Source organism: Cryptomeria japonica, chromosome 6 (genome assembly GCF_030272615.1).
Source record: "Cryptomeria japonica chromosome 6, Sugi_1.0, whole genome shotgun sequence".
Lineage (NCBI taxonomy): Eukaryota > Viridiplantae > Streptophyta > Pinopsida > Cupressales > Cupressaceae > Cryptomeria > Cryptomeria japonica.
In genome coordinates, this window is record NC_081410.1 from 201613594 (window position 1) to 201631197 (window position 17604).

A 17604-nucleotide genomic window follows, 5' to 3' on the forward strand; every position below is an offset into this window, starting at 1 on the left:
ATTACATCATAATAGAAGACTTTGTGCTTCTATTTACTGTACGTAGTTATTATTGTTGTACATTGTTGTTGTTGCACCATACTTTCAGACTTTGTGCTGTTATATGTTGTAGATTGTCCTTATTACATTATTTTGAAAAGGGTAGATAGGAATTTAGGAATTCAAGACTTTGTGCTTGATTGTTGTTTTCTCGTCCCGGAGGAAGTGATGGAAGTCTTTGTGCTTTCAAAAAACTTCATTTCTTCTCTCTTGGTTTCATTTAAATTTTCTGTTGATATTACTTCATACTTGTTTCTTCTTTTCTGTGAAGAGGAAAGAGCATAATCTTTTCTGAAAAAAAAAGAGAAAAGGTTGTTGTCCCATCCATTTTAGATTAAATTAGTATTATAAAAGGGGGATCCTTCCCTAAATTAGGAGAGTTTATACTCACACATTGTGGCTGAAACCACAATTTTGCACATCCACCATGTGTACAAAATTTTCAACCAACACTAGTGACTTGTTCAACCAAAGCCAATATATATTGAGGTCCCGCAAGGATTACTTTGTACATGTACACAAACAGGAAAAGCTTTATGCCAATTGGAATTGCATGGACTGGACATTTAAGGTGGTATATTGGTTCCCTTGAAGTTGTAGCTATACAAGTGGTATTCAATCAAGAAAACAATATTTAAAAAGTGAAATCCCAAGCTCTATGGACCTTACTAGTTCATAAGGAGAGTGGGTGAGGTTTCCTACAAGTTGGAGTTGTCTGAGCACAACAAGGCTCATAAGTTTCATGGCTCAAAAGGGCTCTTGGACAACTTATCATTCCTATAGTAGAGTTGCTTCCCTTGGATGATGAGGGGAAGCTAATCTTGGTTTGTGAATCCATCATCGATATTAGAGAAAAGAAGTTGATAATAGGAGCATTATCGAGTATTTAGTGGATTGGAAAGAGTCGAGAATGTTAAGCATCTAGGTTTGCAATTGTTGAGGACAAAATATTTTGGGAAGGGCGAACTGTCATGTTCCCTCCTCAAAAATGAAGGATTTATTGAAGATCCATAGCCTATCTCTATTTCCAATAGGCTAAGGGATAAAATAAGGGAAACAATTTCATAGTAGCATTATGATTTTGAGCCCACCTTTCAAAAAGGCAACTTTGATATTATTGTTGGGGTTCTAAAAGAGACATTGTAAAATATGTATATTTTCATTGTGGAAAGGTAGATTTTAATTCACTTAGATGGAAAATTAAAATAACGAAGGTCCGAATTTCATATGCACCTATATAAGAGAGGCTAGCACTTAAATTGGATTATTCATTTTGTATTTGTTGAATTCAAATTTTCAAAAATTGAACACTAAAGAATGAAAAACTTTTATTGTGAATTTGGAGGAAGAAACCCCTCTTGGTTTCAATTTGGATTTGAGGATGAAATCCCTCCAACCTAATTTGTGGTTATTCCATGTTGGCATTACAATTGAGTTTATTGTAATGCCTGTTTCATATGGAATACATTTATGATTGCAAGGAAAGCAGAATTTTGTTTATTTGTTGATAATCTTAGTAGTACAATAATGTATTGGTATCAAGAACAAGATCAAATGATTAGGGAATCGCATTAGGAAGATTATCCTTGTGAGTTGTGTAATAATTGGAAAACATTTTGGGTTCTATTGTTTGATTTTTGTGCTCCTACTTATGACCTTTCCTTGATCAGGAATATGTTTGGGCAAGTAGATGTATTAGGTGAATGTGTAAATGATGTTCAATTTACATTCAATATGCAAGTTGTATTCTATTTAAAATAACCTTGTTATATATATTATTGACTTAATGTATGAATTTGACTATCTTCTTGTTTGTGGCAGGTGAGAGGAGCATTTAATATTTTCTATGTCCTATCTCACGAATGCCACTCAATATAAGTATATAACAAATGGGTACGATCAAGTAATGGGTACGATCAAGTATATAACCGATCAAGACATTACTTGATCGTACCCATTTGTTATATACTTATATTGAGTGGCATTCGTGAGATAGGACATAGAAAATATTAAATGCTCCCCTCACCTGCCACAAACAAGAAGATAGTCAGATTCATACATTAAGTCAATAATATATATAACAAGGTTATTTTAAATAGAATACAACTTGCATATTGAATGTAAATTGAACATCATTTACACATTCACCTAGTACATCTACTTGCCCAAACATATTCCTGATCAAGGAAAGGTCATAAGTAGGAGCACAAAAATCAAACAATAGAACCCAAAATGTTTTTCAATTATTACACAACAAATGCATGTTCCACGTTAATACCAACCGGTGTGCAAGTATTATAACAACCGATGTCTATCGGTGTTCACACAATGTTAACAGCCGATAGTTATCGGTATGTTAGCCTTAACAACCGATAACTATCGGTGTAGGCTTAACACCCAATAACTATCGGCAGCCTTTATTATAATGCCACCCGATATATCAAATGCAACCCGATATTAATCAATGTTTTGATTAATCATTTATTTATCATTATTTATGTTAATCGATATAAATTTAAATACAAGATTTATAAATCGATGAACATGAACAAAATACATAGTATGATTATCAATGGATAGGTTTATATGCAAATGTAGAATGGATATCAAAGAGGAATTAATTGCTTGAAGGTTTTATCATAGTTATCAATATAATAAATGATTGAATGAGAGACTTCATTTATCTCTCATTCAATCATTTATCTTACCGAAGCTATCATGCATTAACACTCCCTCTTAGCTAGGTAAGATGAATGTAGACAATATATTCAAGCATCACAATTCCATTGATAGTTAGCATTTTAGACATTCTTTAGGAAATCATACCACCTAATCATATGATATGAAGTATCACCTAAACACGTGATACTGAAGTCCATCACCTTAATCTTGTGATTGACAGGATATCACCTAAGCATGTGATATCAATATTGCCTACACACGCAATACTTAAGGATAATCATATGAGAAAGATTAATTTCTCATCTTATCCAAGTTGTGATATGTGCACTAACACTTTATACAAATTTTTAATCACAACACAATCATGGCACATCCATGACACACCAGAGATCCAACATGATAACTGGTTTGGACATTATAAGATCGTCACCTTATAATGTCCCCATACAAATGTTCACTATCTTGAGAGATCGTCACCTCTTAGATATGAACCCAGGGGATAGAATCCAAAAATTGTCCTATCATGACAAAGAGGTTTACACATTAAACATCTTATAGGTATGCAAATATAGATTACAAAGCAAATTACCTTTCTATCATACCTAAACCTTTTCTGAAGTGATCAACCTTCACTCTGGAAAGAGGTTTGGTCAGAATATTTGCAGTTTGATCTCCTGTACAAACATATTCCAGTTGGATTGCATTCCTATCTACCATATCTTGCACATAGTGGTATGGAATCTTAATATGCTTTGATCGGTCATGAAACACTGAGTTTACTGAAAGTTTTATATAGCTCTGGTTGTCACAGTGTATAACAGTGGGTTTCATAGGTTCTCCAAACAACCCCACAAGCAACTTCCTAAGCTATACTGCCTCTCAGGCAGCCATAGAAGCTGCAATGTATTCTGCCTCGGTGGAGCTTTGAGCTACAGAAGACTGCTTCCTGCTGATCCAAGATATCATAGCTGAACCTAGATTGAAGCAACACCCTGAAGTGCTTTTCCTGTCTGTCACACTTCCAGCCCAATCTGAATCTGTAAATCCATGAAGGTCAATATCAACCTTCTCATATTTGAGACCAAGGTTTAGAGTACCTTGTAGGTACCTCATAATGTGTTTTACTGCAACCAAGTGTATCTCCTTCGGTTCACACATAAACTGACTTAGAGCATTAACTGCATAACAGATATCTTGTCTTGTATTTACCAGGTACATCAGGGACCCAATCATCTGTCTGTATTGAGTAGGATCAGTGGATTGTGACTCTGTTGTTGCTTCTTTAAGTTTATGTAAGTTGGTTTCCATAGGGGAGGTCATGGGTCTACAGTTTAGCATTTTGAATCTCTTCAAAATATCCAAGGTGTACTTTCCTTGGTTTAGTATAATGTTGTCAGAATTCTGCCATACTTCCAATCCTAGGATGTAATGAAGGATTCCTAAGTCTTTCATATCAAATTCTTTGGATAGATCATTCTTGCATTGATCTATAAGGTGATCATTTCCTGTGATTAATAAGTCATCAACATATAAAATCAATATTAGCATATCACCTTTATTTCTTTTGTAGTAGAGATTAGGATCTGCATCACTTTTGGAGAAGCCTAGTCCTGAGAGATAGGTGTCAATTCTTTCATACCAGGCCCTAGGAGCCTGTTTGAGCCCATAGAGAGCTTTCTTGAGTCTACACACATGAGACTCTGCATCATGAATTTCAAAACCTTCAAGTTGCTCTAGGTAGACTTCTTCTGAGATCTCACCATTTAGAAAAGTTGTCTTAACATCCATTTGGTGTACCTTCCACCCTTTTGCTATTGCAATGGCTAATACAGCTCTTACTGATGTATACCTGGCAACAGGTGCAAAAGTTTCTTCATAATCTATTCCCTCCCTTTGTGAGAAGCCTATGGCTACAAATCTGGCCTTGTGTTTTTCAATGCTACCATCTGCAGCATGTTTGATCTTGAAAAGCCATTTAGATGAAACCACAAATTTCTTGGTTGGCCTAGGAACAATCTCCCAAACATCATTTTTCATAATGGACTGATACTCTTCAAACATGGCATCCTTCCATACTTGATGTTCAAGTGCATCTGATACATTGTTTGGTTCGGCTTTAGAGAGATCATTCATAAGGGCAACATAGCTAGTGAATTTATTAGGCCTTTTGCTTTCTCTGAAGGTTCCTAAGGGAGCAACAAACTTCTGAGCTTCTTCTACAGTTTTGGTGGCCCATAGTGGTCTTTTCTTGAGGTTTTCTCTAGGTGGACTCTGAGTTTCACTCATAGTTTCCTCAGGATTCTCCCTCTGAAGCTCAGGAGTAGGATCTCTATCTAAGCTAGGGTTGGGAATAAAGACTTCAAGATCTAGAGAGCTTTGGGCTCTTTTGAAGGCTAAGTTTTCTTCAAAGATCACATCCCTACTTAGTTCAATATTCTTTTGACCAGGTATATATATCCTGTAGGCTTTGGAGGTTTCACTATATCCTACAAAGATTCCCCTTTTTCCAAAAGACTCTAATTTTAATCTTTTCTCCTTAGGTACATGAATATAGACAGGGCATCCAAAAATCCTAAGGTGGCTTATATCCGGTTTTGATTTAGTAAAAACTTCCTCAAGGGTTTTATCTTCAAGATGAGAGTGAGGACATCTATTTTGAATATATACAACAGTGCTAGTTGCTTCTGCCCAAAGATTGATATTTAGATTCTGATCAAGAATCATAGCTTTGGCAGCTTCAACGATTGTCCTATTTTTCCTTTCTGCTATACCATTTTATTGAAGGTTGTAAGGTATTGTTAACTCCCTCTTAATCCCTGAATTTTTACAAAACTCTTTAAATAATTCTGATTTGTATTCCCCCCCATTATCAGTTCTTAGGGTTTTAATTTTGTTTCCTGAGTAATTTTTTGTTAGTGATTTGAATTCTTTAAACCTGTTAAGGATCTCTTCTGATTCTTTACATTTCAGAAAGTAGATCCAGGTTTTCGTAGAGTAGTCATCAATAAACATTACATTATATAGAACCCCCCCCCCCCATGAATTTACAGACATAGGTCCACATACATTAGAATGAACTAACTCTAAGATTTTACTTGTTTTCCTAGTGCTACTCTAAAAAGCCCCCCTTAGTATTTTTACCTAGGGCACATCTTGTGCATGCCCCTGAATGATATTGCTTTAGCTTAGGTAGACCTGTGACAAGGTCTTCCATTGATGATAAAGCTTTAAAATTTAGGTGGCCTAGTCTTCTATGCCAGATTTCATTGGCATCTGTAGTTTCATGAATTAGGGCTAAGTTGGGCTCTGTGCATAGCTCATACAAGTAGCCTTGTCTTTGACCAATTGTTTTAGCTTTCTTGATGGATGAGTTCTTTGGCCAAGCCAACACTTTGTTGTCCATGAAGGTCACTCTGTATCCATTATCCTCCAGTGCTGATATTGAGACAAGATTCCTCTTAATGCTTGGAACATATAGCACTCCTCTAAGTTGTAATGATATGCCTGACTTTAGCTTGATGGTGCAATTTCCAACTCCTTTGACAGGGTGTGTAGAGTCATCTCCGATGGTTACCTCCTCATCATTCTCCTCTTTCATGGAGTCTAGTACTTCTTTGAATCCTGTGATGTGTCTGGATGAGCCACTGTCGATCACCCAGGAGTTCACTTTGTTTGATGCTTGATTTGTGAGTGCTGAATAGAGCACATACTTCTCGGAGTCCTCTTCCCTTTTTGATTTTCCTGTTTTGGCAAATGTGGCTTGTTTAGCTCTTTCTAGACATTTGGCAACATAGTGCCCAAATTTGTCACATTTGTAACACTGAATTTGAGAGAGGTGCTTCTTGAAGGAGTTCTTGCTGTGATGACCTTTTCTCTTCCTAAATTGCTTCTGCTTGCCCTTTTTGTTTGAGTTCGTATTTAGAACTTGAAGATCTTCATCTATATTCTTTTGTTTGATCCCTTTCTTATTTTGCCTTGATTCTTCTTGGAGACAGTCAACTTTTAGCCTATCGAATTTTGGAAAGTTATCCCTTGCACTGATGCCTTGGACGAACGTTTCCCAGATACTAGGCAACCCATCTAAAGCAATGAGGGTTAATTCTTTGCTTTGGATCTCATATCCAAGGGTTGCCAGTTCATCCCTTAAGGTAGATATTCGCATGAAGTAGGCATTGACTGATTCTCCTTTTATCATGGCTATATGATTTATCTCTCTTTTTAGAGCCAAGGTTCTACTGGCATTGGATATCTCAAAAGCGTCTTCAAGTTCTTTGAACATGTTGAAGGTTGTTTCATGTTTCTTTATAATGGGCATTATATTGTTCCTTACCCCATCAACTATGATTTTGATAGCCTTATCATTTCCTTCTCTCCAAATTGCTTTGTCAGGTTCAGTCTCAGGTTCTTTAGTTTCACTCTTTACAAATGATTCAACTTTATTTTCTTTTAGAATCATTTGAATTCTGAATTTCCATGCGAAGAAGTCGTCGCCCCCCTACAAGTCTGTCTTCAAATCTGATAGCGCTAGCCATTGATAGGATTGTGATGTTGAATATATACTTGATTTGAATTTTACGTAAATTGAACAGCCTCAAGTTTGATTTAACTATAGCTCTGATACCATGTAAATGATGTTCAATTTACATTCAATATGCAAGTTGTATTCTATTTAAAATAATCTTGTTATATATATTATTGGCTTAATGTATGAATCTGACTATCTTCTTGTTTGTGGCAGGTGAGAGGAGTATTTAATATTTTCTATGTCCTATCTCACAAATGCCACTCAATATAAGTATATAGCAAATGGGGTGCGGTCAAGCAATGCCTTGATCGGTTATGACCGATCAAGACATTACTTGATCGTACCTCTTTGTTTATACTAAACAAATGCATGTTCCACGTTAATACCAATCGGTGTGCAAGTATTATAACAACCGATGTCTATCGGTGTTCGCACAATGTTAACAGCCGATAGTTATCGGTATGTTAGCCTTAACAACCGATAACTATCGGCGTAGGCTTAACACCCGATAACTATCGATAGCCTTTATTATAATGCCACCCGATATGTCATATGCAACCCGATATTAATCGGTGTTTTGATTAATCATTTATTTATCATTATTTATGTTAATCAATATAAATTTAAATACAAGATTTATAAATCGATGAACATGAACAAAATACATAGTATGATTATCAATGAATAGGTTTATATGCAAATGTAGAATGGATATCAAAGAGGAATTAATTGCTTGAAGGTTTTATCATAGTTATCGAGATGATAAATGATTGAATGAGAGACTTCATTTATCTCTCATTCAATCATTTGTCTTACCGAAGCTATCATGCATTAACAGAATGTACATTAAACGCATTAGCTGCATTCGCAATCCCATAATATTTCTCATTTTTTTTCATGTAAATTGAACTTGTAACTCGATTTTTTAACTGTCATCATTTAGAATAGTTAGCTTAAAATTTAAGGTGTTTAATCCCATTGATACATCATCAAAGTGCTTAGCATAAGGAATGCTGCTTAAATATTTTGTGCAACCTGGAGAGCTGCAAATATGTTCATTATCTAATCTATGGTGTTTTATTCAACTATATATTAATATGTGTTTTCTAATTTTAATTTTTCTTCTGGTAAAACTTTTATATTGCCATCGCATGTGTTGAATCACATTTTTTAATCACGCATTTTCTATAATTTCCAATTATATCTTAATATTGGCTGTATCTCTTTTTAAGAATGTATAACCTGAAAAAATTATCAATTTATACATGGTGTATTTATTACTATGAATCCTAAATGTTAATATACCATTCTTATGCCTTTGAGAAATTGTGCTTGAAACAATGTAGTATTCTATCTTTTGGTAAAACTAATCAAATATTGTCATCATTGGATGGTTTAGTGAAAGATGCAGTGGTGGGGAAAAATCTAAAGAAAAGGACAATCCTAAGCCATGTCTGCATTTTGCCCTGGAAACAAGTGACGATTCACAAGAAAAGGAAGATATGGTAGATGTCTTGGTTAATGTGATCTGCCCTAATTTAATGGAGACAACTGCTAAAGGTATAATATACTATCATGATCTTTATGGACCTTCATTTCCATGGTAATGAGATTTTAACATTAATATGCTACAAATGTTCTAGACATGATTTTCAAATGTAATAAGAGTTCTAGTTTTATTTAATTCTTGATGCTGATATCATGTAAATATAATATTAGTGTTATTTCTTTAATTCAAGGCCCTTTGCTATTTTGTGAATATTATCACAGGTATAGATGACATGCACAATTTTGGAAAAAAATTAAAAAATAAAGTGATGTTTTTCAGTGATTAAATAGCAATTCGCCTATATTAACACCATGTTATAAATTCATTCTTTGAGCAGAATTTCGTTCTAGCAAAACAAAGAGGTAGTAGGAGATGAAAAATAATGGGAGGAGAAAGAATTTCTAAATAAAAATGGTGTTATTGATTATTTTTTCAAAGTAATCTGCTGGATTTCATTTTGTTGATCAGATTAAAGTTCTTATACAAGATAGCCTAAATGCACATTAGCGTAGTGCAACAGCCTAACAAGATAGTTTTGGAAAAGAGGTGGTAGCAATATTAGAGATGGTTGAAGAAATAATCCAAGATTATGGTTTTTCCTGATCAAAAGGTAGAATATTTTTTAGTGAGTGTATTAGGTTGTTTTGTGATCTTGGAACCATATTTCCTAGGAACTTGTACTTTGAGCTTTGGTACTTGTATTGAAAATGTAGCCCTATCTCAAAGATCCGTATGGGGACATCTCTAGACATTGGGACACTTTAGAACAAGTTTGTTTATGTCTCTATAAGTTTCCTAAAAGCATCACTTAAAATTTTGAAAACTTCATATAGAGGTTCTTTGAATATTCAATATATTATATAAATTACATCATGTTTCCTTGAAGTGCTGATACATGGCTGATAAAAGCCAAAAAAGTTAAAGAGATATATTAAGGGACTTCTAATTTTCTATTTTTTGCATAAAAATTTACAAGTTTGATTGTTGCAAAAAAAATTCTAATCAAATCCCAAAGAGTTAATAGCATGAAAGAAAACAATAATAAGACTTAAGATGTGTACATGTATTGAAGCATTATCAATTGATTGAAAATATATTCATCTCCAAGGAACCCTTGTACAATGCTTTTAAACTAATGGCATTCCACTCTATAATGTCCCTTTTCTCTTCCGTTCCCACATTCTTGGAAATTCCAAGTTTCTTGGATTGTCCTATCTATCTTGGAAAGGTTTTTGAACAATGGCAAAGAGTTCATAGAGCCAAGTTGAGTATATTGGTACCCGTGTATAGATTTGACATTCTAGGAGCATTCCACATTTCTTGGAGAGGTCCACCATCTAAGGAAAGCAGCAAATTTCAAATAATGAGATTTCATGCACTTTTGGTGTTGGTTGCAAGGTCAAAATCATATTTGGAATTTTTTAATATTTTCGTAACTTTGGTGGTTGTGCAAGAAAATATTTAAAATATTACATGGTTAAATATTTAAGTTGTAGAGAAGTGAAAAATTAAAAGACTAAACGTACATTCAAATGTTTAAAATTTTTTTTTATCAAAGCTTGGAGGAAAAGGGAATTTTTACTTAAAAGTAATTCTAATTACTTTAAGGGTTGGATGTAAATGAATAAAAAGGGAATTATTGGGAAAAGTAGATCATTCTATTGTATCCAAGTTTGAAATCTGTGTAGAGCTTTGGCGACAAAACCCCTCTTGGATGTTTGAAAATTGGAGGACAAAAATCGTTTGGTTGCCAGTGTTGGCTTCATCTGAGGTGAAATTTGGGCTTTACAGGAATTATAGGTTATTTCAGTTTACATTTGCAGATTATAGGAATTTTGTGTCAATAAATTATTTATGGTTGATAAATACAAATTATTCAAGTTGAAGCTTAGGAATTCTGTTTGCTGGTTAGAAAAAAATAAAATAAAAATCATTTAGGTCCAGCCATACCCATAGGTAGGTTGGACGAACTACTTTCAGAGTTTCCAAGGATTAATGAGGGTGATGTGGAGGCACAATAAAGCAATAAAAATATAAAAGGATCACAACCTTGGACAAGTTGCAAGTTTGAAGGCTATTAAAATCAAAATCAATAATATTTGAAGTACCGAACCACTATATGCTTTGTAGGGGTGGAAGCTGAGAAAAAAGGTCACCTTTGTACAAAGATGTGATGCAAAATAATTTATAAAAGATTTAAGTGAATTTTGGTGCTAGTACGTAGCTAGTGACTTTTTTATAGAATCTATTGGTCATAACAAACACCATGGAATTTCATTTGTTGACATAGATCACCCATATGAGTTATTTATTAATGAGCATACACTTTTATACATTATGTTGACGTGTTAAATTGAACAAAAACAATCCTTGGATAATAAAGGATTTAGTTTGAACATCTATTGTTAGGATTTTTCTGGAAAATTTGAATGTGGATTTGTCAAAGTTGCAAAATTCATATATTACCATTAGAAGATTTGCAGACATTCTTTAGATACTATTACTCTTCCTATCACAACCCACCACCTAATTTAGACGTATTATTCGATGTGATTGTTGGACAATTGTCTGAAAATATGTTGTTAGGGCATCCATTATTACATGCCATGTGAGCTATATCTTCTACATTTCATCTATCTGTTACATTTTGTCATGATAGTTGAAAATGTTGGATATAAATAGATCCTCAACGATTTCATTTTTGTTAGATGATTGATGATTCCAAGATTTTTATGATGTAAGATCAACCAATGAAAGATGAATCTATAAAGGAAGAATCACCATAGAAGGATGGTGCATTATATGATGATTAGTAGGTTACATTAAACTTTACACCTTTCTGTGTAGGAGATTATTAACTCAATCCTAAAGCTTGTAGTATGCCTATTCTTCACATGGATCCATTCATCTATGATCAACCACCCATTGCACAAAGTGATATTAAGGATGATAAGTTAGCTTGTGTGTGATAGTGATTTAGAGGGTACTGTCTGTATTGCTGGTTCTCCCTCTATAGCACTTGATTATTCATATGATTGTGGATTCGAGATTTTATAAAATTTGGATATAAAGGCAAAGGTCTTGGATGACATGAACATAGTATGCTTGAGTTGTTAGCATTATAGGAAAACAAAAAACACTGTGGTATTGGTTATAATATATATGCCTAAGGATATGGAGAAATAGTCAAAAAAACTAGAAATAGAAGGGTAAACAACATGTTTCCGTGATTCATGTTTATTTGAGCTTTAGTGGTACATCTTGTTCATTCATTCATTCATAGATATATTACAGTTGGCTCAATTTATGATTATGAGATTCCTTTTAGTGCATTGACTGGTTCATTTAATAAATATTCCATCATGAACTGCAGTATGCATTAGTTTATCCAACTATTAATGGGTAATTATTATTAGTTTACATATGCACATGAATGTGCACAAACATGAAACATAAGTAGAATATGAATCATACAAGCATTCATGTAACAAGCCAATAAATGGGAGCCAAATTACTGAATGTTCAATTATCATTAACCTTCCATACCTCCTCTAGGCACACTTTTCCTCTATTCTTGTCACCCAAAGCAGTTGTTTCTCGTTTTAGGCATGCCATTCAAGCAGGCATGTTTCTCAAGTGACTTCTAGTTTGTCCATGACTACTCAGTTGCCTCCCACTTCCTTGTTTGCCACGAAATGACTCCTTTCAAACTCATGTGCCCCTACAATTTATCCACATCACCTAAAATTAGTCAAACACATAGAAGCTTATTGTCTTTCTAGATGTGTATATGTGTGTGAGTTTTTCCTGCCTATAACTGTGATGGAGAAAACATTGAGAATGGCAAACAGCTCATAGCTGAAGTCTTGACTTTAGGCTTATATAGATATGACAACCTGACAGAAGATCATGACAGCAAACACCAGAAAGATTTATTATTGAAAGTTTTGTATGGATGTGACAGAAGTGATTTGGCATATTGAATTTGCAGGTGTTTAACAAATGACATCATATGTATGGTTGCGCCCAGATTGTTGTCATTTGTTGAAGGTGAGGATAGGTCAAATATGAGAGAAAATGATTGATCAATCATTTGTTATAGTCATTTAATGTTATTTGTAATAAAATTTACAGAAAATACTAGCTTTAAAAACTTTAGTTGAGTTAGAAGGGAAATTGTGAATTTCACTGGTCAAATTTTTTGGAAATTAATAATATGTTTTCTAAATACCCGTTTAAGGGGTAAGAGGAAAGCTCTTCGGAAACTGTGAGAAATTGTCAACAAGTAAAATCAGGAAAGTAAAGATGGATTCCTACTCTAGAAGGTTTCACAAAGCTAAATGAATGAGATGGAATGAGAGGCTCTGATTAGAGATAGTTATATTTGTGGTTTGTCAATGTAAGAAGGTGATAGTAGAAGGTGATTCCTTGATAGTAATTAATGGTTTATACAAAGGATTCTTCCCTAACTAGTGTTTTAACCACTTTGTGGAGAAATTTCAAAAAGTAAAGAATTTTTTTATGGATATTAGCTTTAGATATTGTTGGGGTTTGAAAATATAGCTGTTGATTATTTAGTTAATGTTGGCTCTGACCAGGATCCTCTTATAGTCATCTATAGCCATCGTGTAGGAACTTGGCATGAAGTAGGAAATTTTGTTAGTCTTCACCCCCCTTGATAGATATAAGATGGTCATTCTATTTTTAATTTTTTCTTGAGCATGTTATTTGATTGAAGGTGGAGGGATTAATTGATTTATTAATCCCATAGGATGTTAAGGATATAAGTTTTAGTGTTTGAAGGTGTTGCATTTACTACTTAAGGAATATTCTAGAAGATTGGTGTAGGATTTGTCCAAAATAAGCTTAATGATGACTTTGAAGGTGCATAGGAAATAACAATTCGACACTTGTGGGCTTCATGACTTTTAAATTCCATGCAGTGTCCATCTTTTTGCAATGTGGCACTAGTTATTTATTCTTGTGGTGGTAGGTGTTAGGGGGCTTTAGCTTTTAGTGGATATGGCAAGTAAAAGGAGCAATGCAAAATCAAAGGTTTCAAAACATGATGGTTTGGTCTTGACTAATCACGTCAAATGAATTGTTCATTGTGATTTTGATGTTGCCTTAGGGTTTGTCCAAATTCTTGGGGGGAATGCTGTTTGGTGGCTAGAAATAGAAAGAAGTATGCAGTGCATTGGGGATTTTATGATCAATTTGGTTTTTTTCATTCCCAATGTGAAGGTAGGGGTCTTCTCATTGCAATTCTTTTTTCTCAACCAATTTAGTGATATTGAGGTGGCTAGGATGGTAAAAGGCCCTAGAGAGGTTTGGTGGGAGGAGTAACTAGGACTGGCTCAAGTGGAGTCAGGGAGTTCTGCAACTACTATTCCATATAGGTTTGAGGAGCTAGTAGTATTTCTATGGGATGCTGATGTTCTTAGGGATCACTATTATAATACAAAATTACAAATAATGTCTTATCTAGTCTTGGGGTACAAGATGGAATGGGTGTGCAGTAGTGGAGAGTGATTTCTCTTTTCCACTCTTTTGTGGCCCGACCATTCCTCACACACATTGTAGTAAGGATATAAGATTAAGCCTCTACTTCCCTCAATTTTTAGTTGAAGCTTAGACAATTTCTTAGTTGGATATCTTTCAATGTCCCTCTAGAGTGTAGGCTTGGGTTGAAGAGTATGTGATTGCTCTAGAGGAGCGCAAGTCTGGTGGTGTGAAGTGGGTGGTTTGATATTGGCCTTTTTAGTAATGTTGTTATTCAGAGACATTATATTTCCATAGTTCATGCTGATTATTGTGTTTTATTTCTGGACTCAACTATGTGTAATTTATTTGCATCGTGTAATGTTGTTATTGTCTACAATGGTTATTCATGGCATTAGTGTTGCACATTGTTAGGACTTAATATATGTTATGCTGATTTTGTAGTTTTCTATAGTGGTTATTGGTACCTATTTTTCTCTTCTAGCTGAAAAATAGGTTAAGATATGCTTGTTTTTACAAAATGGAACAAGTACATATTACTTCTGCTATATTGCATTCCAACCACACTAAGGAAGAATGAACTAACGATTGCATTTCAATACTTCTAGTTCGTAGCAACAAAAGAGAGAGACATCTCATCTAAAAAAGGAAGTATTTTATTGATATTCAAGCATGCGTCTCACACAAAGAGCCGTGAGACTAGCTACATACATTAGGTGCAAGAAGGAAATACATAAAAATGTATACATGAGTACAAAAATGAAGAGAGCATGTTGAGAATGGAACCAGTCATTGCTTGAATGACTGGAACAGTTGGAGTCGTCTTGATGTTGCCTTCGTCTTGCTGCTTTGTCCTTGTCTGCATCTGCCTTCCTTCCAGTATCTGCAAAAGGGTTAAATATGCAATGTGTTAGAACATTTCGTTCTAAGCAATGGCTGATTACATTCCTAACATGTATACTAACGCATACATGTATATATAATCCCTACATGCATCAGGTGCATATAGTCAGCATCACAGAAGATCTCAGAAGGCAAATATCAGATTAGAAAGAAATCAAATGCATCTTATTTCTAACTTGTTTGCTTCATGTGTAGGAACAGGAAAGGATAGTTTGCTGGTCGTAAACTTTATAAATGAGTGGGGGTAAATGAGGCTCCCGCAAGGGTTGAGCCCAGCTCATATGAAATCAACAAAGGCACGCGGCCATATCTCAGAAAATGATACAGACAAGAATCAAAATAGGTATGAGTAGCAATATGAATTGTTCTGTATTTAAAGGCTAAAAGCATTATGGCAGTGAGAAAAAAGTAGGCATGGGAGTTTGGCAATGACAATCAAGTAAAGCATGTGACAATAAAGACATAATGAAAGAAAGTGGCAATTAGGACAGAAAATACAGTTCCAAGGAAGAAGCATTCATGAAGTATCAAGACTTAGGGCTATTGGCAGCAACAACCCATAGAGGGCAGTCAAAAGCAATGTTGATGACATCACATAGATCTAGAGCAAGGGCAAAACATATCAAAGGTCTGCAATAAGGTGGGAATATCAACAACTAAGAGTGGTTGACAGCAGTAAGGGGAGTTTCATGATTTTGATAACTCCTATGTAAGACGGGCTCTTCAAACATCAAGACAAAATGGATGCCTTTGTTAAGAGGTTAAGGCAATCATCAAAATGCAGTCATAATACCTTTCATTCATGGTTGCATGATAATTTTTTGAAAGTTACATCAGAGATCAAAAGGAGGGATGCCTCAGAGATCTAAACCCTGCAAATGTTGTTGTTGCATTAAGCTCTAAAATCATTGTAAATACTCTGTCACTCTCATATATAAACAGCTCTAAGCATGAATGAGGTTATTATGAGCAGAGGCAAAGGAGTTTCAGTCTGAAATAAGGCACTAAAATGAGTGTAACAGTCCAATCAAGTTGAGACAGTCATGCACCATCAAAACAAGAGGTAAATAAAAGAGCAGTATGCTGACGTTGTTGCAGCATACATGAATTTTTTTGCAGATCTTCGAAAGAGAAGATAGTCAAAGCAGAGGTCACTGTATGAGGTCAGATATGAGCAAAGAGTATGCAGATTTTCCATTATACAAACTTCATTAAACAGCTACAGCCACAGCCACAGCAAGAAAATGCAACAATAATGCCACAGCAGTATCTGCTATAAAAAGATAGGATTTACAAGGGTAAGGAGCATGTGTATGGCACATATTTTTACAGGGTCCGAGCAGATGATTTGTCAAATTCAAGGTCAGCTATCAATTTTATTATGCAAACAGCAGTGTAAAGAATCTGATAAGCTAGAGGATGGTGTTTTATTTGTGAACGTGGAAGGGGAAAATGCCAAAGAAAATAAATCAACATTTTCAACCATGTTTACTGGTAAATCTAAAGAAAATTGAAATGAAATGCACCAGATATATGCACCTGAAGCAGCCATTAATGGCGGAGGTCTGCAGAATTGTTTCCAGAAATATAGTCATGGCGGCCAGTGAGAATAAGCACGCAGGGGTCATCAAAACGTAAGAGGAGTGCGCTAAACACCTTGCGAAATCCCTTGGTGGTGCCCAGCAGCAAGAGAATCCAGCAGATCACTTCCATCACACGAAATCGGCAAGAAGATGCACGGGAGCAGGAAAATCATGACCCTGCACGCCCAGATTCGACTTCGAATCATAAAGATGGAGGTCAATTCTCAGAGTTTAGCAGTAGGAGCAGCTTCTCGCACTTTTTTCCCAAAATCCCAGTGAAGTGTGTTCAGAAAGTGTTCAAGATAGGTGCAGATGCGACCTTCAAACCCTAGCGGCGCCCAGTAGAGCTTCCAGGTGAAGCTTCCAGCGAAAGAGGAAAGTATCGAAAGGAGGAGGAATGAAAAGTTTTAGGGTTTCATTACCCTATATGCATCGATGAATTACATTGGCATTGTTTTTTCCTTTGTTTTGTTTTTCTTTCTCCTCTCTAATAGCCTCGTGGAAATGCCTTAGGGGGTCATTAAAATGACCTATATGATCCCTTGTAAAATTTATTAAGTGACTTATAAATGTCACTTAATATTTTATTTTTCATAAAATTAAAATTTATTAAGTGACATTTATAAGTCACTTAATAAATTTTCTTTTTTTATGAGGAGTCTAAGTATAAATTTTATATATTTGAATGAGATATTATTAATTAAAATAATCTAAAAATTTATCACTACATCAAACATTTGTTTTGTTTTAATTTTACACTTCAAAATCAAAATACTATTAAATGGAGTAAAAATAACATTTATTAAAGTGATAAATTTAAG

General features: G+C 34.7%; 1 protein-coding gene across 2 annotated transcripts in view; it reads left to right on the forward strand.

Moving 5' to 3' along the window:
* Nucleotides 1-17604, forward strand: part of LOC131069856 (DNA-directed RNA polymerase V subunit 1) — a 250483-nt gene that overhangs the window by 164281 nt on the left and 68598 nt on the right. For both annotated transcript variants that reach the window (XM_058005436.2, XM_058005437.2), the window contains one exon: nucleotides 8646-8806. In XM_058005436.2, the coding sequence (XP_057861419.2) occupies nucleotides 8646-8806 (161 nt within the window). The remainder of the gene's footprint in view (nucleotides 1-8645; nucleotides 8807-17604) is intronic.